The sequence below is a fragment of the Didymosphaeria variabile genome, assembly GCF_027946475.1.
Source record: "Didymosphaeria variabile strain IMI 356815 chromosome Unknown scaffold_4, whole genome shotgun sequence".
In the NCBI taxonomy this organism is placed as follows: domain Eukaryota; kingdom Fungi; phylum Ascomycota; class Dothideomycetes; order Pleosporales; family Didymosphaeriaceae; genus Didymosphaeria; species Didymosphaeria variabile.
The window spans coordinates 313475-340753 of record NW_026611623.1 but is presented as its reverse complement, the minus strand read 5'-3'; the positions used below and the strand labels follow the sequence as shown (position 1 = coordinate 340753).

The 27279-nt window shown below is 52.1% G+C and overlaps 10 protein-coding genes across 10 annotated transcripts; 5 read left to right on the top strand and 5 right to left on the bottom strand.

The window, feature by feature from the left end:
- Positions 1-865: 865 nt before the first annotated feature.
- On the bottom strand, positions 866-2071 carry N0V89_005004 (uncharacterized protein; the record flags this gene model as incomplete). The annotated part of the gene is made up of 3 exons (XM_056213784.1): positions 866-1222; positions 1276-1810; positions 1863-2071. The coding sequence occupies 3 exons, from the start codon at positions 2069-2071 to the stop codon at positions 866-868; spliced, it is 1101 nt and encodes a 366-aa protein (XP_056071051.1).
- A 195-nt stretch (positions 2072-2266) lies between these two features.
- Positions 2267-4524, top strand: N0V89_005003 (uncharacterized protein; the record flags this gene model as incomplete). Its single annotated transcript, XM_056213783.1, has 5 exons — positions 2267-2411; positions 2463-3135; positions 3193-3569; positions 3622-3732; positions 3791-4524. The coding sequence occupies 5 exons, from the start codon at positions 2267-2269 to the stop codon at positions 4522-4524; spliced, it is 2040 nt and encodes a 679-aa protein (XP_056071050.1).
- Positions 4525-5840: 1316 nt separating this feature from the next.
- Positions 5841-8046, top strand: N0V89_005002 (uncharacterized protein; the record flags this gene model as incomplete). The annotated part of the gene is made up of 2 exons (XM_056213782.1): positions 5841-6107; positions 6157-8046. The coding sequence occupies 2 exons, from the start codon at positions 5841-5843 to the stop codon at positions 8044-8046; spliced, it is 2157 nt and encodes a 718-aa protein (XP_056071049.1).
- An 867-nt stretch (positions 8047-8913) lies between these two features.
- N0V89_005001 (uncharacterized protein) lies at positions 8914-10578 on the top strand (the record flags this gene model as incomplete). The annotated part of the gene is made up of 1 exon (XM_056213781.1): positions 8914-10578. The coding sequence occupies one exon, from the start codon at positions 8914-8916 to the stop codon at positions 10576-10578; it is 1665 nt and encodes a 554-aa protein (XP_056071048.1).
- Positions 10579-11274: 696 nt separating this feature from the next.
- On the bottom strand, positions 11275-12320 carry N0V89_005000 (uncharacterized protein; the record flags this gene model as incomplete). Its single annotated transcript, XM_056213780.1, has 2 exons — positions 11275-11972; positions 12074-12320. The coding sequence occupies 2 exons, from the start codon at positions 12318-12320 to the stop codon at positions 11275-11277; spliced, it is 945 nt and encodes a 314-aa protein (XP_056071047.1).
- Positions 12321-13528: 1208 nt separating this feature from the next.
- N0V89_004999 (uncharacterized protein) lies at positions 13529-14227 on the top strand (the record flags this gene model as incomplete). Its single annotated transcript, XM_056213779.1, has 1 exon — positions 13529-14227. One exon carries the CDS (start codon positions 13529-13531, stop codon positions 14225-14227), a length of 699 nt encoding a protein of 232 aa, XP_056071046.1.
- Positions 14228-14409: 182 nt separating this feature from the next.
- On the bottom strand, positions 14410-16007 carry N0V89_004998 (uncharacterized protein; the record flags this gene model as incomplete). The annotated part of the gene is made up of 2 exons (XM_056213778.1): positions 14410-15902; positions 16004-16007. The coding sequence occupies 2 exons, from the start codon at positions 16005-16007 to the stop codon at positions 14410-14412; spliced, it is 1497 nt and encodes a 498-aa protein (XP_056071045.1).
- A 724-nt stretch (positions 16008-16731) lies between these two features.
- N0V89_004997 (uncharacterized protein) lies at positions 16732-18616 on the bottom strand (the record flags this gene model as incomplete). The annotated part of the gene is made up of 6 exons (XM_056213777.1): positions 16732-17091; positions 17140-17390; positions 17454-17743; positions 17879-17971; positions 18018-18313; positions 18374-18616. 6 exons carry the CDS (start codon positions 18614-18616, stop codon positions 16732-16734), a joined length of 1533 nt encoding a protein of 510 aa, XP_056071044.1.
- Positions 18617-19329: 713 nt separating this feature from the next.
- On the top strand, positions 19330-23476 carry N0V89_004996 (uncharacterized protein; the record flags this gene model as incomplete). Its single annotated transcript, XM_056213776.1, has 5 exons — positions 19330-19480; positions 19528-19760; positions 19818-20349; positions 20414-21003; positions 21056-23476. The coding sequence occupies 5 exons, from the start codon at positions 19330-19332 to the stop codon at positions 23474-23476; spliced, it is 3927 nt and encodes a 1308-aa protein (XP_056071043.1).
- An 877-nt stretch (positions 23477-24353) lies between these two features.
- Positions 24354-26013, bottom strand: N0V89_004995 (uncharacterized protein; the record flags this gene model as incomplete). The annotated part of the gene is made up of 4 exons (XM_056213775.1): positions 24354-24524; positions 24572-25530; positions 25677-25754; positions 25806-26013. The coding sequence occupies 4 exons, from the start codon at positions 26011-26013 to the stop codon at positions 24354-24356; spliced, it is 1416 nt and encodes a 471-aa protein (XP_056071042.1).
- Positions 26014-27279: the final 1266 nt, after the last annotated feature.

Genomic DNA, 27279 nt, shown 5'->3' with positions numbered 1-27279 from the left:
GTGGGTAGCTATTCGCGACGCGGATGCAGGACACGAGGCTATCCGCGACAGCTCATTGGCCGGCGGAAGAATGAGACACGCTGCATCTTTGTGAGCTTCTCCTAGCACAGTGACGCTTGGCGCTACCGAGCTGTCTCTAAGGAAAGCATGGCGGTGAATGGATCTTGCGGCGGGTGGACTGTGAAGTGGTGGGTGGTGCGCACCAATGACCAAAGCGGCACCGCGCACGATAGGTAGCGATAGCCGTTGCGCACGTGTCTGGGGCAGCGGTTGCGAAATACCAGAGGACAGGGCCGGCACTTTGATGGGAAAAGAAATTTGTGTACCGGTGTGCGACCGAACGGCAAGAACGGAGTATATGAATTCTTTGTAGACCGCCTCGGCAGATTCATTGTCCAACCGTCTAACCGTTGCGTCAGAGCTGCAGGCCCTAACCCACATAGTTTTGTCACTTGAGTCGGCATCCCTTCGCCTGCGTTCCGATGTATGTTCATGCAGCCACAGTGTGTCGCGTCGCTTTGTCGAAATGTGTGGACCACATTAACAGAATCCTGGTGGGCTTCGTGCCAATCGCCCAGTCACTGGACGCATTTTTGATGCAGGGTCTCAGCTAGACGTGCATCTCACGATGCGCCCACATTTGGCAGCTGCTCACGCGACACATTACCTTCCTGCAAGCCCCACCACGGGTGCATCTGTTCCAAGGCACCTTCACACCGCTTCACATGTCACGAAGCACGCTAGTGAAGTGCTATTTTCGTATCCTTCATAATTCTTCCTCAATGTAGCCACGTTTGAGTAGCATTATTCATACAATCAGGACAAGTGCGAGCAACGTTGGAGCACTCCAACAATCCTGCCCTATCTACGAGAAGAAAAACGCATTGCCCTCGGTGTCTTTCCGTTGCACCTTGGACAGATTTTTTTCGGGTTTGTATTCCTCCCATACACTGGCGGGGAAGATGTGCTTGTTCCTCTCGTACCACCTTCGATCCACGACCTTGGTAAGAGCTGGATCCTCGCCGTAGCCTTCCAATTCTTCGTCTGGAATTGCAGGGGTCTTATCCTTGTTCTGTCCGGGTCGTTCTAAGGGATTGAAAGTAGCAGGATCGGGGTCGGGGCCTGCCACTGGTGTCGCTTTCGTTGGTTGCGCCGAATACTCGAAGATTGGCCCGTTGAACCCCACAGCTTTGTTAAATAAGAAATAGTATAAGTCGTAGTGCTAAGATTAGGTCAGTCTCGCGCAGATTTGCAGAACGAACCGTGTGCACATACTGGTGGTATGATGACCTCACCCCTCACAAGCATCAGGTCGTCAACATTGATCCGGGCCCAGTCTCGCCTGCTCTTATCGCCACCAACTCCAAGCTCAGCGCCAGCTTTTCGCGCCCTGTCGAGAAACAGCCAGATATGGTCTCCCTTTTTCACCCTGCAACGACCGCCTGGGATGTTCGTTCCGTCGTAGAAGACATATGGTATTACCACTTCGGTTGCTTTGACAGCCTCGCGCATGGCCAAGAAGTCCTGTCGCGCCAGATCTGCTTGCTGTGCCTCGCGCTGCAACGCCGTCTTCGTCATGACCCGTGGTTTCAAGCCTATGCTAGTGCTGGCCCCAAGCTTCTTTTTCTTCAAGACCTTGCCCTCATTTTCCGAGTTCACAGCGGATGTAGCAACGGGCGTGCCGCCACGGGGCGTGGGGACTGTGGAAGTGCTCGAGTCTGCTTCCTCATCTGCGTCGATCCCGAATGAAAGTTTGCCCTTTGCAGCTACTTTGCGCTTCTTCTTGAATGAGGGTATCGGCGTTGCTGCCCTGTACTTTGCAAATTAGCCTTGTAGTGTAGTCTGCTTACCACACAACGTACCCGTCTTGCGGCGTATTCGCACCTGAGCTACCGCGCTCCTTCTGCTCGAGTGCTTCGGCGCGTCTTTTGCGAAAGTCATCAAGGTGTACTAGGCCGACAGTTTGCGATTTTAGCATGTCCTCGGCAGTTTCGGCCTGCGCCGTGAATCGCCCGTTCCCAGGCGTTCCGCTGCGGGATCGATCGCTTGCGCTGGGTAGGAATTTGTCCATCGCGAAGTCTCAAAGTGGTGCGCAAGTGGTGGTCGATAGCAGAAACCGCAATTGGAGTGTGACAGTCGCTGGGCGCACTTGCCTCAACGAGAGGTCACGCTTCGACGCGTTAACGCTAAGCCCGAGGCGCGTCACACACCACAGTCCATCACCGGCAGTCGTGCTCAACAACGCGCATTGCGATGCAGAATCGGCATGAGGATCATACAGGATTCCGAAGATGAAGACGACCTCGAGCTCGAAGCTGCCCATGTTGCCGCACCGGCGGGTGACGAGCCACCTAACCACATAAGCAGCAACGCCTCCCCCATGCTAGGTGAGAAAGGAACTGGCTCAACCGGTACTTGGCTATAATATACGGTGTACTAGTGTTCTCATTGACCGACTACAGAGTCTCTGAAGCGCGCCATCGTGGCTGCTCATCGCGAACAGTTCCGAGACGAATCGTCTGACCGTCAAGGCCAGAGCAATCCGTCCGGTCCGGTTTCAGCAGCAAATCCATCCGCTACGAGCAATTTTCAAGACGCGCTACAATCTTCCATTTCGTTGCCTGGACATGCCAGTAAGACCTCATTGGACGGTGCAGTCGCACTATCCCCCGCACGTGACATTCTGCCGACCACCTATGATGAACGCTCCCCAGAACAAGCACTCCACAACAATATACATCTGGGGGGCATACCGGAGAGACCTTGGGAATCTCAAGGGACTATGCAGGATAATTGGGAGCATCATGAACCCATGGGCCTCTTCGCTCAAACGGTGTCCAGTACCATTCCCAACGCCACCGCCACTCAAGAGCAACTGCTAGCAGAAGTCCTGGCACCGGACTTCCTGGAAGTCGAGCCCGAGCCCGACCCTGCTGCACCCAAATACGAACCCGCAAAGTCGTCAGTGCCCTGGTCTGAATACTTGAAGTCGTCCTCTAGAGCGCCTGAAGTTCCCCTTCTTTCTGCCGAGCAATTGCCTCACCTCTCTCCAAACAACGCATGTTACTCGACAGCACAACCAAATGGAAATCCATTCTGCTCTGAGCCAAGGGCTGAATCGCCTGATCCATTGCAGTATGTATGTTCTTTCAAGGAGCGAAGAGGACGTTCACTAACACGTGCCCTCACTAGCTTTCCAGTTGTCGAGCGGATGTCGAATATTGAAGCAACGGCCCCTGAAGTGGACCTGCAAAATAGCATACGCCACACTGCTACATCACCGTCTAGCAACACGAAAGGAAAACTGAGCTCGGTACCGGAATCCGAGGACGATCTGATGACCATCGGCGTTCCTTTGGAGCAGTATAAGGCCCGCCCTAGTCGGTCCAGATCTATGAAACTTAGCACGGAGGAGCCGATTAACTACTCGCAGAGGCCTGAGAGGGTCGCAAAGAAAACGCGTCGAACCCGAACGTACGGAGAAGTAGAGACTACATCCACTGCCACCACGCCGGAAAAGGTGCGACAGATCTGTGATATGGGATTCACACCGTTAACCACGAAGAAAGGTTAGTCGCCGATGACCATCTCACTTGATGCTTTTCTGACAAGTGATCATAGCGCTTAGACAGCACAACGGTGATGTCACGCATACCGTAGACTGGCTGATCGCTAATGGTGTTCCAGCTGAAGATGAGCTGCCGCCACCAAAGTCTTCGAAGACTAAGGACAGTAAGAGAGTCCGTTACGTATAAGTTGATTGAAGGCATGCTAAACCTTACTCCGATAGAAAAGAAGTCGAAGCGACACGAAAGCACACAAGATTTGGCGACCGATTTGCATCAAGGCACGGCTACAGGACTACCTCCAGATTCTCCAATTGCCGCAGTTGACGCAAGTGCGGCTGCAAACGTTGAGGATGTTCTGGAATTTGCACCAACAACTTCAATCGTCAAAAGTCCAACGACAGTGAAGGTAGTTATTCCAAGAACGAAGAAAATCCCCACTCCGTCCAAACATATCGAACAATTAGCAGCGCCGTTCGCGCCTCAGCCTGTCCCTGAAGATGTCTATGCAGAGACCGCAAAGCAACAGGAAGTCCACGATGGACCGGATATCCAGCTTGATGAGCCAGCTGTTGCAGCCAAGCAACCTCAGAAAGGGAAAAAGCGAGGCCGTGGACGACCCAGGAAGGAAACGAAGACGATAGAGTCGATCGAACAGGAACCTCCAGAAAAGAGAAGCAAACCGGATGACACAGTCGATACTGAAAATGCGCGACTAGAGGATAGGGCAAATATGCCGGACGAGTCGATCATAGACGGGCATCGAGTCAGCGATGCCGATAATGCCAACCTGAATTCAAAGGTTGGTCACACAACACCAGAACCACCACCGATAGAAAAGAAGGTCAAGCAAACGACCGAGGCACCTCCATCGATCGGCAAAGGCAAGACGCCCTATAGAGTCGGTCTCAGCAAGCGTGCTCGTATCGCTCCTCTTCTCCGCATCGTCAAGAAATAGATCATGCCGGAGATAACCACACGCTGGAGATGTCGGTTGTTGTTCATGAAGTTACGAAGTTAATCCAAGATGATACCCCACCTTCCCCTCCATCATTTCACTTTAGATCGACCTAATGCATCTCGAGCTCCACCGATCTCGACATGGTACGCGTGGTCGATGTTTTGAGCTGCAGCTAGTCGGTTTAGTGTGTTTAAACCATGTTATACCGCACAAATTTCTTCTGGTGCCGTTCCAATTCTATGTTTAGCTCGCTCGGTAGACGTGAACGCGTTATCGCTTCAGTCGGAGCGCAAGGGTAACACGGCACGACGGACACAAGCCACGGCAGGCAGCGTCGGAGCAAAGCGCTGAGGTTGCCGGAATAGCCAGGATCTGCTCGGTTCTTGTTTTCGGATCTGCGTCAGGGGTCTCCTATGCGAAACGCTCTATCTGCTCTCCCAAAATGGAAGAGTGCCAAACAAGACACTATTGACAGTTCCAGGTTTGTGGGCTCAGCATTTCTTCTGCAATGATAGACAAACAACGAAACTGCAAAGATGTTCTGTCGTATTCACGCCGGATGCACGCGCGCTACTGTAGCACTGGTGGCAGCACAACGTGTGCGCCGCGTGCGAAAAGTTGCACCAATTTGAGTCGGTCGCGCAGCCATCCGCACCATGATACGACTGCCCTGACTAACGCAGGCTAGCTTCACTTTCAATAGATCTTAGGTCGATCTTGGCATATTCTCCGCGTCTTTTCGTGCAACACCGCACCGCTTCAGTCATCGATCCCGATGTTCTGCCCCAACGTGCCTCCTCGGAGCACCAGCATTCAGGGTCAATTGTGATCCGACTCTTTACACGCATACCAGTCACATATATTCATGCAGCTTGGGATTGCATACGCTCGCCGTTTCATGTTTCCAATATTGAATACTCATTGAGGTGGGTCTCGACCGGCACCGTAGTCATGACTTGCCTTGCTCGTCAGGCACCGAGCGTTAGCAGTCGTAACGATGGTCTGCTCGCAAGCGGCACACACCCGGAGCCCCATAATAGGGTGTGGCGTCACATAGGCTAGCTGCAGCTCCACACTCGCCTATCTCGCTGATGCCCTGTCGCTCTCTGTATAAGATATAGGAGCCGCCTGTATATGACCAACTTTCTCCATCCGTCTTTGTTCGCCAGGGCGCTTGCCATTCGCTCTTTTCTTTCTGCACTTTGTTGTAGAGTCATTCGTTTATGATTCATCGACTATTGTCGAACCACACTCGCTCTCTATACCTTTAAATTAATATTCGCGGACAACGACAGTCGATATCGACGATAATCATGCGTTTCTCCAAGGCTTTGGTCGTCTCGTCACTGGCGATCCCTTTCGTCTCTGCTCATGGCGCGCGCGGCATGCCGAAGATATGGGGAATGGGCCCTGATGTGAAGAGAGAGGCTTTTGGTCCTGTTGCACCGCGACGCGCTTCTTCTGGTTCTTTGATGGCAAAAAGCTTCCCAAAGCGCCAGGATAATACCAACATTGATGGCCAGTGCGGTCCTGACGCCGGAGGCGCTAGCTGTGCCCCCGGATACTGCTGCTCACCTGCTGTAGGTTACGTCAAATATATTTGAAGCATCGGTGCTGATCATTTCTCAGGGATGGTGTGGTAACACTCCAGACTACTGCAACGCTCCGGACTGTCTCATCAATTACGGTCCTGGCTGTGATGCTAACAAGGTGCCTAACGGTGACGACACCCGTACGATTGCCCGTCCCAAGCTCGGAAACGTGGACTACGGTAACGGCGGTATTTACTCTTGCACTGAGCCCGGTACCGTGGCTATCACCTACGATGATGGCCCATACATCTACACTGACTACGTTCTCGGCATTTTCGAGAAGTACAACATGAAGGCAACTTTCTTCATCACTGGTATCAACAACGGAAAGGGAGCTATTGATGATGCTTCCACTCAATGGCCTGCCGTCATTTCCAAGATGTACGCTGCTGGTCACCAGGTCGCCAGCCACACTTGGTCTCACCAGGATCTCTCCGCCATTACCCAGGAACAGCGAATCGACCAGATGGTGCACAACGAGATGGCTATCCGTAACATTATCCAGAAGTTCCCTACCTACATGCGTCCCCCCTACTCTTCTTGCGACGAAGCTTCTGGCTGCTGGAAGGACATGCAGGATCTAGGTTACGTTGTCACTTACTTTGACATCGACACTGATGGTACGTTCGCACTAGAATCAGGCTCACCAAACTTTATGGCTGATAGTAGAATAGATTATGACAACGACAGCCCCGACTTGATCCAGAACGCCAAGAACAACTTCAACAAGTACTTTCAGACCGACAACGTCGCCACGGACAAGTTCCTTTCCATTGAGCACGACATCCACGAGCAGACTGCCCACAACTTGACTGAATACATGCTCCAGATCATACAGGAGAAGGGCTACAAGGGTGTTACCGTTGGCGAGTGCTTGGGCGACCCAGCTGAGAACTGGTATCGTTCTTCCTCCGGCAAGATCGTAACTTCGTCTTCCTCAGTCCCTACCGCTACATCTTCCGCTACATCTTCCGCTGCCCCCACTGCCACCCCTACTCAGGTGTCGACTGATGGAACATGCGGCGGCAACACTGGATCCACGTGCCAGGGTTCTGAGTTTGGCAACTGCTGCTCCCAGGCTGGCTGGTGCGGAACTTCGACTGACCACTGCGGCACTGGCTGCCAGAGCGTCTTTGGCACCTGCGGCAGCTCTTCGGCTTCGTCTGTTGTCTCTTCCGCGGCAAGCAGCGTAGCATCCTCCGTGGCCTCCAGCGTCTCTTCCGCTGCCCCTTCGAGCACTCCAACTGCTCTGTCTACTGACGGTCAATGCGGTCCCTCCAACGGAAAAGGCTGCCAGGGTACTGAGTTCGGTAACTGCTGCTCTCCCGCCGGCTGGTGTGGTACCTCCGATGCCCACTGCGGCACTGGCTGCAACCCTTTGTTCGGGACCTGTGCTGGCAGCTCCGCCGTTTCCTCTGCTGTCGCTTCCACCTCCGCCGTCGCCGATGCTGTTTCGTCCTCTGCTGCTGTCGTCTCTTCGACTTCCGTAGTCGCATCCTCTGCCTCTGCTCCCGCCGCCTCCGCCTCAAGTGTTACTGGTAAGCAGAGCACCGACGGTACTTGCGGTGGCACTTCCGGCTTCAATTGCATCGGCTGGTCTGATGGCGAGTGCTGCTCTGCCTACGGCTGGTGCGGCAACACTGCGGACTACTGCGGCACTGCTTGCAATCCGCTCTACGGAAAGTGCACCTCTTCCTCCTCGCCCGCCACCACCATCGCCACCTCTGTCCGCGCTACCTCTACTTCCGCTTCGGCCCCGGCGAAGACCTCTGCTGCGAGCAACGTAAGCACTAACGGCAAGTGCGGCGCTCGCAACGGAAACAAGGTCTGCCCGGGCTCTAAGTGCTGCTCTGTTATGGGCAACTGCGGTGACAACCTTCTCTACTGCTGGAAGGGCTGCCAGAAGGCTTTCGGCCAGTGCTGGTAAGAATCCTGGGTGTTAAGTGGAGTTGCGTGAGGTGTTTAGTGTGACAGGGCGTGAATGATTGACGATGTATATACTGAAGATGTCTCATCTTCGAAAGCCTTTCTAGGCTTGTCTTAATGTTTACACACGCGAAAGTTTCGCTTAAGTATAATTGGTCTTCGCGCGCTGATGATGTGAACAAGGTCTCATGGCGTGATAAGTAAGATGTTCGTAGATAGGTATTAGGGGAGACCAGGCCGCTCCAGCTTTCTCATATCTGAGAAGCTGGGCGTGTTTTGTGTGTGCATGTGCTCGTATTAGGTCTTCTCTGCTGCATTGCCCTCTGTAACCAAGAGTGACGTGAGTAAGCTTTCATGATAGCTTCGATCCAAAAAAATCAAGTATAGTATTGATCGGCCGACAAGAGGAAGACAAAACATCTCAATAACAGCGCACTGCCTTGGGGGACTCCGTTGGCGATTCAAACGAGCAGAAAGTGGATCGTCGACTCCCAAGAAAGCCGAGAAAAAAAAATAGGAACCGAAGACCTTGGCGCAATGTAATTGTAATTTGGCAGGGTATACTCGAAAAGATAGACTATCCACTTGCGTTGTTGAGTTTGCAGTCCGTGAATGTGCGCACGGAAATTCATCAGCAGAGCGCCAACTTTGATGTTCCAGCCAATCAGGATCGGTTCCCCAGCCGTTCCTGCCACCCCCAGCCACCCGCATCCATCCACACACACCACCCATGTTTCATTTCCTGCCATGCGATTTATACCTTGTAACAATGAGATGATGTCAAACAAAATGGCTGCGTTCTCGCTAAAATCCTCGAGACTCTACACACTTGCCGTTTGCCTGCCATCCGTTCGCCTCAGAAGTCACAATGGATAGACCATCGCCAGATTACCCACAACACGACCAACGCAGACCTCCAACATACCATGCTCCATCCTTATCTTCGTTGTATAACTCCACGAGACCAACTAAGCCTGAGCCTGTTGCTTCTACATCCCCGCACGACGCTCGGGAAAGAAGGCGCAGCGAGAGACGAACTGTCTCCCCAACGAAGAAACGTTACATCCCTCACAACGGCGCGACCTGTGGCAACGACTTATGTGACAGTCCGGAAATCTCAAAAGATGAAGAGCTCTGTCCGGGACCCGACGGCCTCGAACTATGTTATCGGTGTTACAAGCGCTTCAAGATCGCGCGCAGGCGAGCTCGAGACGCAGGCCAAGACATGACGGACGACTGGATGAGACCGAAACGACGTCGTCCGATATCACAAACTGTTGCGCAAGCGACTCCTGTTGAAGAACCACAGAGACCCGTCACTGCCGTTCTCAATAAGCCCGACATGGAGCAATCGGAGCTGGATTTGCCCTCACCTGGTGACAGACCACGCGCAAGCCGGAGAGCTAGCAAATATAGCGATTACATGCTCAAGACGCCTGAAACAGAGTATTCGGATCTGGATCTGCCGTTGCCTGGTGACACAGCGCGCTCAAGCCGGAAAGCCAACAAATACGGTGATCGACCACCCTCCTACTACGATACGCGTGGAGAAGGTCTCAACAAGCAGTCTTCGCACCAAGCTGCGCCTTCCAACTATGAGAAGAGCCCAGATCTCCACAGCGTCTCTACTAGTTCTTTGAAAGAATACGACAGACGTACCTCACGATCACCTCGAAAGCACCGATCGGGTCGTAGAGGAGACGAACGAGAGAACAAGCGCCGTAGTCACGCTCGAGATGATTCGACATACGATGAGGCTGAGTTCTACAAGTACGGCAGGGCGGCAGAGGCCGGTTACTACGATAGACAAGGGGACGATTACAACAACCGGCGATGTGGCTGCTGCAGCATGTGGAGCCGCCGACGCAAATGCGTAGTCTTCGGCCTCACCGCCTTCTCCGTCATCATCCTGATCATCATCATCGCCGTCGCAGCCACACTTTCCCGCAAGAGCAGCTTCAACTACGTCCCCTCCACCGCACAAGTCAACAACACAGCTGCCTTCACCACAGGCGGCGCAACGCGCAAAAGCGTCAACGACACAAACGACGGCATCGGCGCCGGCACAGATGCATACACCTACTACCACGGCGACGCGTCAAACTTCCCAAACCAAACCCACTGGGTCACCTTCACAGACATGTGGACTGCCAATCTGGATACCTTCAAGTACTCCTGCGGCTGGCTGGACAGAGGCGACGACAACACACCCGAGATGATCCAGGACATCTACAACGCGATCCAAGACCGGGCCAACGCCTCGCTTGTAGACCACCGCATCATTCTCGCGACCATCCTCCAAGAGACGAACGGGTGCCCGCTGGTGCCGCACACCACGTCTTCCGGGGGCACGCGAAACCCAGGCCTCATGCAGAGCCACGACGGCCACCAGTACGATGCGAAGCACAGTCGGCTTTCTATTCTGCAGATGGTGCAGGATGGCACGCAGGGGACGCAGAAGGGGTGGGGCTTGGTGGATAATCTCAATACGTATGGGAATCCGTATAAGGCTATGAGGGGGTATAATAGGTGAGTCATCATGACAGTCTAAAAGTATGTCATTGAGGAGTACTAACGTTTAAGCAGTGGTTACATACCGGATAGCGGCGATTTGTCGGAGAAGGCGGGCGCGACGGCGTGCTATGTTAGCGATATAGCGAATCGGCTGACGGGATGGGTGAGGGCGAAGACAGAATGCCCGGACGATGCGGACTGAGTGAGGTTGCGGCCGGTTCTGCTCGAATGTTTTTGTACATGTGTACGCGCGTATGTAATCGTAAGCTCAACGTTCTACCTTGCGTTGGGGCAGGGCATGCATAATTCCGGCTGACGACATGGACTTCGACCTCCAAGTTGTATTTGCTGAAGCAATAGAAAGAGATTGAAATTACTCCCACAGATGAAGCTTGCATTGTTTCTTCCACTCGCTGCGAATGTTGGATATAGACGCACTAAATCCAAATATACATGAAGAATATCTTACATCTCCTATGGTGTAAAGAAACATCGAAGAGCTAGGAAGTAGTTACTAGAGTATCATCTTCAACAACTACCACCGAGCTTTCCGGCGTTTTCCCACACCAAGCCATTGACGCTTTGTTACAGACCAAGGATAAACCGTGATCTCCGAAACCAATGTTACCGTCTCACCCTCATACTATGCCGGCACCGGATCGGGCGCCTGGCGTCAAACCGCAATGGGAGTTAGAACCCAGGGCACAGAAGTTACCTACTGCTTCTTGCCATCTAGATCGGTAAAGAAGTCATAGCCGAAGCTCTTGCTCGAGTCGTTGAAGCGCAGCTTCTTGTCGATACCAGCGATCTTCTCGATATCCTCGGCGTCCAGCTTGAAGTCACCCTCCAAGTTCTGCTTGATCCTGCTTTCAGTCTTGGATTTCGGGATGACCGAATGGCCCTTCGCGATGCCCCAGGCTAACGCGACTTGGGCACCACTCTTTCCGTGCTTCTTGCCGATCTCCACCAGCACTGGGTCATCCATCAGCTTGCCCATGCCCTTGCCTGCGTCATAGATCTCGTTCTGGTTGCCGAAGGGAGAGTAATGTGTAATGTGGATGTTCTTCTGCTTGTGGAAGTCTGCGAAACTCTTTTGTTGCAGCCACGGGTGCATCTCCATCTGGTGCGCCGCGGGAACCACACTTGTCTCTTTCAATAGACGATCGAGCTCGGCCTTACTAAAGTTGGAGATACCGATTGCCTTTGTCTTGCCGCTCTTGAGGAGCTTCTCCATCGCCTTGTATGTGTCGACGTAATCGATGTTGGCCGTCTTAGTCTTGCCGTTGCTGTCCTTCGGGAACATCTCGTCGCTTGGTGCGAAGGCACTGGGCCAGTGCATAAGATACAGGTCGACATAGTCTAATTGAAGGTCTTTGAGCGAGGCATCGAGGGCGGCTTCAACGTCTTTCGGGTCTGAATGCAGAAGTCAGCGCAAGTCAACCCAGGCTACACAATGCGTGATCCGATTCACCGGTGTTTGGCCAACCACTCTTGGATCTGTATAGGATACTCACCGTGCTTGTTGTTCCATAATTTAGTGGTAAGGAATATCTCCTCCCGAGGAATACCAGACTTCTTGATAGCATTACCGACGGCCGCTTCTGTGCCATAGATGCGAGCCGTATCAATGTGACGATACCCAGCCTTGAGAGCGATGGTAACAGCTGGCTCCTGCGCTTCCTTGTCTTGCCATGTGCCGAAGCCTATAAGAGGGATCTTCGCGCCTGTGTTGAGGTTTGCGGTTGTGCCGTTATGCGCCATTCTGAGATGGGTTCGGGGTTGCAATTGAGCGGTCGTTTGCGCAAGGCGTGCAGTGAGTGTCCGAAGAGAGCGAGGGGCGGTAGAGGCGAGCATTGTGGTCTGATATTATATGTCGGAGCAGCAGAGCGTTTGAGTAACATGGAGGGTGGGCTTCGTCGCACGAATCGTCATCGCGAGATCATGACGTAGGAAGTCTAGCATAGTATCGGAAGATACTCCTTGTGCAGGGAACATAGAGAGGCCTGGAACCGGTGATAAGAACGCGTCGGAAATAAGACTCGACATTAACTGCTCCTTCGGCGCTGATTGAAGCTTTGAGATGGTTCAAACGACCATGGAGGGCTTCCCAAGCACGACGCGACATCACGTGCCGTCTCCAAACACAGGAATCGGTCCGCTCTGCAAGTATTTACAATGTTCCACTTCCTTTGACTTTTCTATAAATGAATACCGGTAGCAGCATTGTATTCATAGGTAAATACCAAGAACATTTGAACGGGCCTAGTAAGACCGGACGTTGTTCAGCCAGGAAAATGCTGCCTCATCGACCTGCATTCCAACTTGCACGATTAATTCCTAGCCGAACTGATGATCGAAATGGGCGTTCATCCATCGAGTGTCTAATGCAGTCAAGTGCAATTGCCAACGACAACCCTCATGCTTAAAACGCCACATATGAATGCCATGAAAATGTCCAAGCCAGCACTCCAAGCCAACGATATTCCGTATACTATGGTATGTTAGCTAGACTGAAAGAGGCAAGCCGTCCGCTTATGCTCAGTGGAGATTGCCCCACCATCCCACCTTTCCTCCGGATCATCAAAACACCCTACAGCTGTGTTCCACCAGCTGTGGATGGCGGCATGAGTCATGGTGAGATCTGGGCGTCTTTTAAGGTCCCAATGGGCTATGCGATACCTTCTAGACTGGTTACTTTCAGGCACATAGTCAATTGCTGTGACTTGAAGTGGAAGACCGGTCTGTTCCTTCGCTCATATATCGGATACCACTTGCGCGACAAGCCACCTGGCACTGTATATGCATATGAGCCGCACTGCATCTGCACCCGGGATATTTGGGCTGCTGCAGTGTTCCAATTAAAACTTCGCCGTCACCCACATGTCGCTATTCCCTTCCTCACTGTCACAGTTTCTTCTACCTACACTACTCTGGAGTCCACCACCAGAACCTCTTGTAATCTTTCGAGAATGGGCCAACGCGCAGTAGACGTCGAATCCCAACCATTAACTTTCCAATCGAAATGGACCTCCAACCCCGACCCCACAGCCCTCCCCTTCCCACGCGATAACCCTCCCTTCGCACTCACCGCCGTCGACTGGCACCAACTCAGTATCACCGACGACCAGTTCACACCGCACACCTGGGAAGACGTCCACCACCTGATCAGCACCGGCCAACTCAACGAGCTCAAGCGCTGGCCCTCCTTCCTCAAAGCGTACCTCGCGTGGACAGCCCACATCAAGGCCAAATATGGTAGTGCGACACAGTACATCCTGCAACAGCGCCTGTTCTGGGAGCCACTCAACGCGACTGGCTCGTTCAAATTCGAGCTCGTTAACGAGACGCCCTTCGCCGATCCTGCGGACTACAGAATCATCAAGAATGACTGGACGTATGCAGTGACAGAGGGGATAAGTCATATTGTGGTGTGGTCGAAGAAACCGTTGCCGGTGGATGAGGCGGGAGCGCTGACGGAGGAGGGACGAGGTATTGTAGAGGGGTTTGTCAAAAGGGAATTCAGAGACAAAGCTGGCGAGGAGGTGGAGGGCACGAAGGTGCAGTGGTTCAAGAACACGACAATTTTGCAGAGCGTGAGGGCTTTGGAGCATATTCATGTGCTGGTTAGGGACGTGGATGAGGAGGTTTTGAGGCAGTGGATGAATTGAGCTCGTTTGCATGGCGGAAATAAGAACTTGGGTAGAGCATAGATTGAAGGCCATGACCCCATGACATGCAAACTCTATTGATTGAGGTTCTAATAAGATAAGGCTTTTGAGCAAGCCACTGGACAGGCTCCTTCCTGTTCATATACAGGTTCGATAAAACTTTTAGTGCTTCCAGCCCGAAGTTATGCCAGGCTCACCCAACGCTCGTTGTCGTTGAGGGCTGATTCATCTTCCCACGTCTGTTGCAACACATCGCCATGCGCTGTCAGCCTTCTCATAATATTCCTTTCAACTCTCCTCCGAGCATGGTAAAAGCTTCCTAGATAGCGCGACTTCTCCAGCTGATGCAAGCGATCAAGCACGAATTGCGCCTGGTCACGGCTACTCGTATTCGACTTTCCAAGGATGAACAGTGGCCATAGGGCAGCCCCACTGCTAGCTGGTAGTTGTTGAATAGCCTCGATGATAGCGTTGCGAAGACCATGAGCAAGTGCTGTGGTAGCGCCTGTGTGCGGTGCCATGACGCGGTCATGCAAGTAGAGCATTGCGGATAGCCTTTTCGCTTCGGCAATTCTTAGCATGGTTTCAGCATGGCCGACCCCCGTTCGCAATGTTTGATGAAGCCCAGCGAGCTGATCCATTAGGTGCCCTGCTGCTGCTATCGTATGATCGGCTGCATCGTTCTGCTGCCGCGCCGAGCTAGCAAGGCAGGATATTCGACTAATCAGGGAAATGAGCTCACGCGAGCAACCCATGATAGAATCGATCTCGTGGTAAGTTTCGTCTTGGTCCCAATCATAATGCTCGGAATCGGTCGCGTCGTCACCCCACGCTGTTCTTCCCATGACATCATGAGCAACAAAGTAAATCTCGCAAAACTTGCGAAGGTCTTTATCGATGTGGGTAGTGCAAAGTAGGTTCTTCAACATGCGGAGCCCCATCTTTAAATGGGTGATCCAAGACGGTTCGCACCCATCAGTGATATCTCGGAAACAGAACATGACCATGGTCGCCAAGCTTTTCCAGTCCATATGCTCCTTGGTAAGATGCTTGTTCAATCCGCTCATGGCCTTTGATCGATGGCGTAGCGAATATAACTCATACTGGCGATCTCCACTGAAATGATACAATTGGCATGCAGATGCCGCAAGCAATGTGTGGCGAAGTGGCTCATACTCATAAGCTACGGGAAGTAGAACGTTGAGGTATGGGTTGAAGTCGACGCTGAGCGAGCATTTTGGGGAGAGCTCGTAAATGTAGAAGTCGAGAAGCTGGGAATCCACGTCGGAGACAGAGAGAAGAGGTAGAGACGAGGAAAGGAAAAGCTGAGGGTCGATGTCTGAGGTCCACGTGATTGGAGGTGAAGTATCGCGTACGCTCAGAGAAGGTATGATCTCTTCGTCTGCAGCTTCTTCACCGTTGCTGTCGACGATCCCATGCGGTACACCTTGGTGAATCCCTTCAAGAGCATCATGCCCATCAAAATTGCCGATTTCTTGGTGCACGATTTCCGTCTCGGCCCCCAGTTCTTCTTCTGGCAGAGCTTCGTTTTGGAGCGCGAGCGGAAGACCGTTAAAGAAATCCTTAGGCGAGAAGTCGATAAACTCCCAAGCTCCCCTTCTCAAAAGCGGAATCCATACTAATTCCTCTTTTCCATCAATAAATTTGGAAGCACCTGAGATCCGCTTCGTTTTCTTCCCATCACGAGTCCAAACTCCAGCTCTGCCATGCACGATATTTCGCTGGAGCGCATCCTCTTCCCAAAGCAGCCTGAACTCATATTCACAGGAAAGCGACAGACGCTGGCAGCGCCTGCATTCAGGCTTCTCCTCAGTGCATCTCACATGCGCAATCTTGCAGGTCGCGCAGCCAGTCCGTTTCCGTGGAGCCTTCTGCACTCTGCGTGGCATAGGAATGGTGTTGTTGCTACATGGCCAATACAGCCTTAACGTTCGAGGAACCTATGCTGTTCCAGAACAGCAGGAAATAAAGAGACTGATGTAGATGATGGTCGTTGACCTAAAAGGCGCCCCGTGGGGTTTTAAGAGTGGACGGTCACGATAACCGCCTTGGCGGAATGCTCGCTAAGTGGGGCGGAACCATGTCTAGTGCGGATCCGCCCCCAGGTTTTCGGCGGTTCGATAAGATGGATCACACGCTAGAGTCAACAATGACGATTTTGCTGCAATAATCACACCACCATTGTAATAAGGACAGCTGTGAACATCACTATAAGATACTCGGAAAGAATAGGGAACACTGGTTACGGACAAGAGCGCTGGTCTGGTACCAATGGTGTCTCGCTTCCCGCGTTGGCCTGAAACAAGGCGATGAATCTCTGGGCTCATGCCAAAAACTCTAGCTCCCAGCAACGAACAATCTCTCACAAAGCATCAAGCGATATATTCTATCTTGGGGAGATATAGAATGAATAGCCGATGGCACTACGATGAGCTGGGATGTTCGATGCCATCGAATACAGGCCCGTCAAGGCCAACACTGCCTCAAGTGGTGTACTTGAATCCCTCTTGTTTAAAGTCCGTCAGGTCGCTGAAGTTCTCCACAACAGTACCGTCAACCTCTACTACAGGAGCAGCTGACACAAGCTTACGGTTCAGTACCACGCAGTAGAACCAGTACGCACACATCAACCCAATGCACACGCAGTAGCAGACCAGCATAGCTACCACGCCTCCAGTATACGCAGGGGCTTGGTTTGCGCGGAAAGTTTGGGGTCCGATGAGGTTCCCGACGGCGTATCCAATGTACAGTATAGCGAACTGGACATTCTTCTTGGTATGACCAGCCGTGTTGGCTTGGGCCAAAGAAATACCGACGCAGTACGGACCGAAGTAGGTGTAGCACTATCGCTGTCAGTGTTTTGGGTTGTACCGTCAGAATTGTGTACTGACCAGATACAGGCCCACCATTTGGGCGGGTACATTGCTGCGGGAAACACCGTACAAGACACCAGTGCCAACGATAGGGATGACGCAAGCGATCATAGTGACGAGGCAGCGACGGTCGTTCCACTTGGCGGCTAGAAATGAGAAGCCGACTGATGCTAGAGTAGACATGACACCCGTGGGCATAGCGAGAAGAGATGACTGAACGGATGTAAAGCCGAGGTTCTTGATAATGATGCCGTTGAATGTTGTCAGGCCTATAGTGCGTACTAGTTAGACTGTGTTCGGTACACTTCGTACGAAATTGATGGATAACATACCTCCGTTCGGAATGTTGATAGCGATATTGAAAAAGAAGATGAGCCAGGTCTTCGGGTCAATTACTGCCTCAAGCACCTGGTCCCATTTCCAGACGTTATTGACAATACCGGTTTTGTTACCCGCAAGGCGTTGCACCCAGAAAACTTTTTCCTGCTGCGTGAGAAAGAAGGCATTCATTGGCGTATCGGGGAGGAAGATGAAGGCGAAGATGGACCATGTCATTGAGATGGAGCCGACGATGAGGTACAGATACTGCCACTTGGCGAGAGGCGAGTCGTCGGAAATGTGACTACGCCAAATTAGCATCCGAAGCAAATCTAGTGCCGCCTTGAAGATCAGAGTACGCAATGTTAGGCCGGAGTAGTCGATGCAATGGCCAACAGTATCTAGAATCTGGACTTGCAAGTGTTTGAAGGTGGCTTACCCTACGGCCCAACTGAGAAATCCATTGACCACAGAACTCATGGCGGCAAATACGAACGCATTGCGAGGTGGCTGCTCGCTTTTCTTGTACCATCTGAAATATTTTAGTAGGTATACCAAAGAAGTAGCATCATACGAACCCAGCGATGATCAGTGAGATGCCCGGGACAATGATAGCCTCAGCAGCGCCCATCAGGAAGCGAAGAGCCATTAACCCACTCCAACTACTGCAAGCAGGCATCAGAAGTGCCATTGCCGACCATGCCATGGAGCATGTGCAGAGGTACTTTGCGGCAGGGAACTTGTGGATGAGGTATGAGGATGGAAACATTCCGACTAAGGCACCGAGAGATAGGATTGAACCTAGCCATGAATACTGTTGCCCGTGTAAACCGTTGTCTTCCTGTAAGCCATAAATGGCGGCGGTGCTTAAGGCCTACACATAGACACACAAAGATTAGTCGAAACTTCGATTCTGCCTCCCGGCGTTACGTACCACCTTGTCTACAGCACCCAGTGTGGCAGTGACGAAGAGCATTGGGATCATGATCCAGTCAATCTTCCTCTTCAACCGCTGTTCCTGCTTCGCCGTAAGACTTTCGTAGCCCTCCGCCTGCGCAAGAAACAATGCGGCTTGGTCAATGTTTCTAGTGTCCACGATCTTTTCAGTGCTGCCAGCTATCTCTTGTGTGGGAGATGCCATCGTTTCCACATCTTGCTTTCCATCAGTAATCGACATGAGGGGCAAAGACGCAAAGAAACGAGATCTGCTGATCAAAGATAGATAAAAAGCTGTAAAGTGAACGGTAGTTGCGTGGAACGAAGGGCAGAGTAGTGGTGAGGGTTTATATCTATGCCACCCTGTTACTACAGAACCCCAGCTTATCCCCAGACGATAGAAGATATCCGGGCCCTATCAGTGCTAGCCCCATGAACCAGGCTCCTGGCGTCTGATGTCTAGATAACTATGGCCGCAGGAGATTTGTCGCAGGCGTAAAAGGTCGGGAAACGCGGGTAAATTCTTAGAAAAGCCCTGCGCGTTATCAGAAAAGAAAGCAGGTCGACACGACGACACGTGACGTGACTCGTGCCCAGGTATACGTCCAGCTTTTCGGCATGGTCATGATAGGAGGACTGTTCACGTCGCCTCTTTGGGGGGTGCCGGCACCGGCGGCGCCCAATCTCACGCGACTTCCCCACACGCCAAGAGTTCGGCAAAGCCACATCCACGAGTCAAGTCAGTTTCCCATCGTGTCGACCTTCCTTGCTCGCACTTCCCTCCTACGCCTCGCTATCGCTGGCCCGTCGTGTGGACCATCCAAATTCGGCCGTCGATATGGCTCCGAGGTGTTACGAGATGTCCTCTTCGAATGCTACAGGTATATATGTCGGCGACAGAAGTTGCTGGGGTCGGCTCAAACCATTCCTCACGCACGACTCAAGATGGGATCAATGCCGGTTCAGGCTGTCTCGGGCATCAAGATAGCCATCGACCGAGGTGGTACTTTCACAGATATCTGGGCTACTGCGCCGGGTCAATCTGACGTGGTCTTCAAACTGCTTTCCGTTGACCCTGGGAACTATGACGATGCACCAACAGAAGGTATATTCCTGGTTGCAACGCAAACTGTCATTCACTCATAAGACTAGGTATCCGTCGCATCCTGAATGAGTACCTAGAGAAAGACATCCCAAGAGGAGTGCCCCTTCCAAAGGACAGCATCGATAGCATTCGTATGGGCACGACTGTCGCTACCAATGCCTTGTTAGAGCGGAAAGGTACTAGGCACGCTTTCTTGGTCACGAAGGGGTTCAGAGACCTCATCGAAATTGGCTATCAGTCTCGGCCACGACTATTCGATCTCAACATTTCGAAGCCAGAGGTAAGCCAGCTGTTCCAATGCGCTTGACCTGCTGATCTGACGATCTCACCCATCTAGGTCCTGTACTCGGAAGTGTGCGAAGTGGATGAGCGGGTCACTATTGAAGGCTTTGACGAAGATGTTGATGGTCAATTTGCACCTCAAGATGTCATTCCTGGCGAACTCGAAAGAGGAACGAACGGCCAGCTCATCCGAATCCTCAGGCCTTTGGACGAGACTGCGGTCCTGCAATCTCTAAAAAGCATCAGAGACAAGGGCATCGAGACTATCGCCGTCTGCTTCACACACTCGTACGCTTATCCGCACCATGAAGCACGAGCAGGAGAGCTGGCTCTCAAGGCAGGCTTCACACATGTGTCGTTGTCTTCGCAGGTTGCAGCCAATATGATCAAGATGGTACCTCGCGGAAGCTCAGCCACTGCTGATGCGTATCTGACGCCGGAGATCAAGAAGTACTTGGCTGGTTTCCAGAAAGGGTTCGAGGGTGGTCACCTTGACGATGTTCGCTGCGAGTTCATGCAATCCGATGGTGGACTTGTCAGGCATAACCGGTTCAGCGGATTGAGGGGCATTCTCAGTGGTCCAGCTGGTAAGCCTTTCTTGTTGTCCCTGAGCTGTAAGATGAGAAATACTTATTTGACTGACCTGGCTAGGTGGTGTCGTTGGATACGCAAGAACTTCTTTTGATCCAGTTACGAAGGTGCCGATCATCGGATTTGACATGGGCGGCACATCCACAGACGTTTCTCGCTTTGGCGGAAACTTCGATCATGTTTTCGAAACGACAACCGCTGGCGTCACGATTCAATCGCCTCAGCTCGACATAAACACTGTAGCAGCTGGTGGAGGTTCAATATTGGCTTGGCGCAATGGCCTTTTTACCGTCGGTCCTGAGAGTGCATCATCTCACCCCGGGCCTGCTTCTTATCGAAAAGGCGGCCCTCTTACAGTGACCGATGCGAACCTCTTCCTCGGCCGTCTCGTTCCTGAAACATTCCCTAAGATATTTGGGCCTAACGAAAATGAGCCGCTCGACGAGGTCATTGTTCGTAAGAAATTTGAGGCTCTCACAAAAGACATCAATACGGAAACCGGGCGCCATCTTACTCCGGAGGAGGTTGCATGTGGATTTCTTGACGTTGCTAATGAAGCTATGTGCCGACCGATTCGCGCACTTACCGAAGCCAAGGGCCATCTGCTTAGTCGCCACCACCTGAGTAGCTTCGGAGGTGCGGGAGGCCAGGTGAGTAACCCCACTATCCATACTGAGGAGCTTCGCTGACGGGATACTGTAGCATGCTTGCGAAATCGCTGCCAAGCTTGGGATTCGAACCATTAAAATCCACAAGTACTCTAGTATTCTCTCGGCATACGGAATGGCCCTTGCAGATGTTGTGCAAGAGGCTCAACGACCACAGAGCCTGGTCTATTCATCAGATGCCCAGGAAGTCTATTCATCCATTTTCCAGGAGCTTCGTAGCCAAGTTCAGACCAGTATCAAAGATCAAGGCATCGAACAATCGAGCATTGAGTTCGAGCACTATTTGAACATGCGCTACCAAGGCACTGAAACGTCCATGATGATTCTTGCGGCGCCAGGCGGTGACTTCAGATCAGAATTCTTGAAGCGACATCTACAGGAGTTCAATTTCAACTTCCCGGAAGATCGTTCCATTCTCATCGAGGACATACGTGTTCGAGGCATCGGGAAGGGCAACGATTCCGCTCGGCTATCACAAGAGGTGAAGTCCGATGACATTCCCAAGGCTAGCGCCAAGGCAGATGCTACACGACCTGTTTACTTCAAAGGGCATGGAAGCAAAGATACCCCTGTGTACATCTTGGACGCCTTGGCACCCGGGATTCTCATTCAGGGTCCCGCAATCATCCTTGATTCTACCCAGACCCTGGTGATCGTACCAGAAGCAACCGCCAAGATTATGTCCTCCCAGGTTATTATCGAGGTCAGCTCCTCACTTTCAAAACAAACGTTGTCAGACACTGTCATAGATCCGGCTAGTCTCAGTGTTTTCGGTCACCGTTTCATGAGTATCGCAGAGCAAATGGGCCGCGCTCTGCAGAACACCTCGGTATCACTTAATATCAAGGAACGCCTTGATTTCTCTTGCGCCATCTTTGGCCCAGATGCTGGTCTCGTTGCTAATGCGCCCCATGTGCCCGTTCATCTGGGTTCTATGAGCTATGCAGTGCGCTATCAGCATGAGCAACGAAAGGGAGATTTGCAACCAGGCGACGTACTCGTCAGCAATCATCCCGAGGCTGGTGGCACTCATTTACCAGACATCACTGTTATTTCGCCAATCTTTGACCGAACAGGCAAGGACATTCTTTTCTACGTTGCATCAAGGGGTCACCACACTGACATCGGTGGACTGGGTGGGACGTCCATGCCTCCCAATTCCACAGAGCTGTGGCAAGAAGGTGCAGCCATCAAGTCTTTCAGACTTATTCGAGATGGGCAATTCGACGAAGAGGGTATCACCAAGATCTTGCTTGCGCCAGGAGAGCATCCCGGCTGCAACGGCAGTCGACGACTCACAGACAACCTGTCAGATCTGAAAGCCCAAGTTGCTGCTAACAACAAAGGCTCGTCTTTAGTCCAGGCGCTTATGGAGGAGTACTCTCAACAAGTCGTTCAACTGTACATGGCTGCGATTCAACAAAACGCTGAGGTTGCGGTGCGCGCGTTCCTGAAACAGACGCTGGAAGCGCGTGGAAACACCCTGCTTTCGGAAGATTCCATGGACAATGGCTCCTTCATGAAACTCAAGGTCACTATCGAAGGCGACGGCAGCGCAACCTTCGATTTCACTGGCACTAGCTGCGAACTGTACGGCAACATGAATGCACCGCCTGCTATCACCCACTCCGCGCTACTGTATTCCCTGCGGCTACTGATTGGGCTCGAAATTCCAATGAATCAAGGCTGCCTTGCCCCGACGAGGGTGATTCTGCCCGAAGGCTGCTTCCTCAACCCATCGGCTGGTCCGGCTGTCTGCGCTGGAAACACGAACACATCACAACGTGTAGTAGACGTCATTATGAAGGCGTTCGAGGTAGCTGGGGCATCCCAAGGCTGCATGAACTGTCTGGGTTTCTTTGGCGAAGGAGGCAAAGATGCTAATGGTAATAAGCTTGCTGGATATGCCTACGCATTTGGAGAAACCATATGTGGTGGTTCAGGCGCTACTGCTGTGGCAGACGGAGCTAGTGGCGTCCATACGCACATGACCAACACCCGTATTACTGACCCCGAGTCTCTCGAGAAGAGATATCCTGTCATCCTGCGCGAGTTCAGCATTCGTGAAGATAGTGGTGGGAACGGTATGCACAAGGGTGGCAATGGAGTGATTCGCGACATGGAATGCCGAGCCCCACTGAAATTCAGTGTTATCACAGAACGGCGTGTCACGGAGCCGTACGGCATGAAGGGTGGAGAGAACGGTGGGAGAGGTGCAAACTATTGGGTCAAGAAGAGGCCGGATGGCAGCGATCGATGGATCAACCTTGGGCCAAAGAACATGGTTGCGATGGATACTGGTGATCGGTGTGTCATCTACACGCCAGGCGGTGGAGGATTCGGGCCTGCTGGAGCGACGGAAGGTGTTAGAATCGATGGTGCACAGAAGATAGCATATCCGCGCGCGGTCGGCAGCATTATGGCCTACGCTGATGCGCAAGCGCAAGCGAACTGAAGATACCCTAGGAGCACATAGGAGGTGCGGGATTGCCCGGGTGAACTTATGAGCGTCAATCCCATTATCTCAGGCGTATGACAAGTGCATCGTCATGGTGACTCGTCTGATTGGAGCCTATCGAAAAGCCGTATCCTGCCAAGCGTAAGCCCGCTCCTTCGTCTCTCCATTCCCTCCCTCCCGTAGCCTCGCTACTCCTTCTCATAGACGCCCTTATAAGATTTCTTCATGGGTTTCGACGATCACTTGCGTGCAAAAGTGTTCACATCTCGTTAAATCCGCTGTTCTTACATCGCGGTCACTTCTTAACCTAACCGCACTATGTGGAGCGAACTCGAGTTGAAGATTCACGACTGCAACAACAACGCGAACGGGGACTCCGAAGATGTATGTTACGTAATTTTCATATTCACTGCTACGGAAACATACGTCAACCTGATCAACTTTGATGGATTTGTCCGCGGCCGCCAGTAGCAGTCTTGAAGCAAAACGAAAGGACACTAATCCTAAAGAGAATGAGAGAGAGAGAGAGAGCCTAGACAAGATAACGACCGACATTACTCCCACAGCCCGAAGGACTACAATATGGCTACGACAGCGAGTCAAAGCAAACCTCAACACCAAGGGCTCACTACAGAACGTGTCAGGATGTCCCCTGAACTACTCCAAGACTTTCGTAACTCTGATTTTAACACCCCAATCGTAGTTCTCATTAAAGCCGAAACTGTACCCGCGCTTCATGGTGATATCTTCAAGTCCAGAGTCAACAAGCTCCATCTCGAAGTTCCGAAAAATTGCTGCGGTCGTCATGTACAGCTCGGTGTAAGCGAGGCTACGTGATGGTTATTGATGTGTCCTGCTATCACACGAAAGAAGCTTACTTGATGCCGAGGCACATGCGGCCACCTTTTACGAAAGTCGCCAGGTATTTGGGCAGGTTTACGCCTCGCTCGCGCGCCTCGATCCAACGCTCCGGCCTGAATCTCTCAGGCTCGGGAAAGACGTCGGCATTGTGATTCTGGAGATACGGTGCGCAGCCGATGTTGGTCTATCCTACTGTTTAGTGTAGGACCAAGCACGAAAGGGATCACTTACACCGGCCGGGATCACAAAGTTCTTGTATGGTAGGGGCTCAACTATTTGTCTTGTAAACCGGTTCGAGAAGATGGTCTCATGACGAAGTCCTTCGTTGACAACGGCAGCCTTGGCAATCAAAGTTAGCCTACTTTCAGACGTCACGACATGAACAATACTTGCCAGGTACGGAAGATTCTCCAGGACAATACTGGGTGGCAAGTCGCCCGGTGATGGCATGGCCACCTTGAGTTCAGCTCGGAGTCTGGCTAGGCAATCCGGATTCAGCAGCAGATGGGTTGTGATATTTGTCAGATATCGCGATGTGGTTTCCAGGCCTGCACCAGTAATCACGAAGCCTTCGTCAGTCATGCGTTCCAAAGTCTTCTCCTCCGGCGGTAGATCGTCGCTCAACAGAGCCTCAAAGATAGTGTTCGGTTTCACCGTGTCTCTTTTTACACCAGAGGAAGCAGCTTGGAGAACCTTGTTGGCGTTCGCAGAACACCATCGACGAAGATCGTTGACCCTCATCATGCCAGGATTTATCTTCGTCAGGATCCACTCTGGCAGACGCCGCATGCAGTCTGCCACGAGCGGGAAGTGCAGTAGCATTGGTGACGCGAAGGCTAAGCCGCTAATCGCATGCATATAGTCGTTCCTAAACTCAAGATCGGTGTCTCTTCCCAGGAAGTCGAATGTTTCGCCATAGGCATAGTAACTGATCACATCTGTTGTTAGGGCCCCATATGCATCAACAGCTTCAATCACGCGCCCGACCTCATGCGCATGCTTGAGCTTCTTGACAAGGAGATTGACCCTAGACGAGATGAAAGGCTCTAGCCTTGTGATGGCTTGCTTCGAGAAGAAGCTGAGAAGCGGAATACGGCGAGCTCGATGGTGGTCGTGCTTAAGAGTGGAGATGACCGACGTGGGAGCCACCGTGAGTCTGGCAAAGGCAATATCGATATCGCGACGAGCGTCTACGTTCCACAATGACTTGTCAGCGACTGACTTCAATGCGTAGCATATCAGACCAAGGCTGGAATGTTGTGGCTTGCACAAGAACAGGTAAGTCAAAGAGATGAACACAGCTTAAGAAAAGCGCTGAGTTGCTAGGAGTACTCACTCATGCTGCCATAGATGTGCTCGTAGAACTCTGCGTCGCGTATCGATAACTCTGTCGGTGTAATCCTTACGATGGGTCCTACTATTATCAACAGTGGTCCTCCATTGTACCGACAGTACATCTACCTACCATAATGCGCGTGCATAGCTTCAACCTCTGCAAAGTAAAGGCCACCTTTGATGATGTCAAAGTAGGCTTCCGCATACGACGTCGCACCAGCCCACCAAGGACCAGGGAATTTGGCCAGAGGGTGGAAGTATACGTTATACACAAGACGCCATAGAGAGTATAGAAGGTACGTCACGAGGGACGCGACGACGAGAGTAACAGCAAGCATGGCTGCGTACCAAGATCAAACACCAGTTCTGGAGGTGATAATGTGGATAGAGGCGATGTTTGGTCAATGCAAGAGATATAACGAACGGAGAAGAAAAGGAGAGTTGGGCAGGTAAGCCACACCCTCTATAAGGCTGAACCTACTGTAGGTTGCACTTCCGCCTTCCCGAGCATCTGTCAACCGGTGACTGCAATGCGCAAATTTATGAACCCAAGACGACAACAAGTTATGGATTCCCCACCCTTTCGGCAAGATCCATGCCAAATCTGCTTACCTAGCACAGCGGCAATATCTCGAATGGGTGTGTTGTTCCGGGGTGAAGACGTTGTGCTTGTCGACGAGTGCAACAATTGGTGTGATGTTTGCAGCTTCTATCGATACGAGCGCATCAATTGGTGTAATGTTCGCAACCTTTCTCGATACGAGCACTCCCTCGAGCATCTTAACATGACTGCGTTCGTCACCGTCCCACCTCCCGCATGGGTTACGGTATATGATCATCGCGAGTGAGGAGAAGTGTCACCGATCGTGTCGTGATACCGAGTGAAAGAGCTGATTTCCGCAGCCCTGCGGTCGATCACGGCCGTAATTCGAGCTTGGTAAAGTCGCTCGTTCGGCACAACGGGTAGCCGATGCACGCACAGTGAACAACTCCTGCGATTCCTCTGACAGATGGCTTTCAAGAAGGTTACATGCAAAGTACGGAACAACATAGACGGATGTGGACGCAGAAGTGGGGCAACGGAAATATCGCCATTTGGGATGGGCAGGCCAATTTCCCCTCTCCGATCACGGGCTGTCTCCGCGTCCTATCACCAAGCCTGGGCACTGCAAGAACATATGCCAGCCTTGCAGACACTTCACATGCACGATACTTCTTAGATAGGCGTACTGATGAAGGATGACTGCAGGAAAGGACCCTCCCGAATCCTGGAGCTTGTTTGAACGACGTCTTCTACATCCACTCCATCTCATTCGCCCGCTTACTCTTCGCTTGCAATCTGTACGACTTTTACATTGACGCCCCACGCGCTTGTCTTTGATAGGCTACACTGTGATCATAAAGGGCTAGGAGCTATCTACCCAACTCATCACCAGACAAATACCTCACAAATACATGTCGAACGCATTTTCTCACTGTTCCACGATGCATGCCTGTACCGGCGTAATCTGGCCGTGAGAGACGCGGCTCCAGCCTTGCCAACCTTTTCTGGCCCCCAGATGACCCACCATGCTAAGCCGAACATAGTGTAGTGTTCTCAGCCA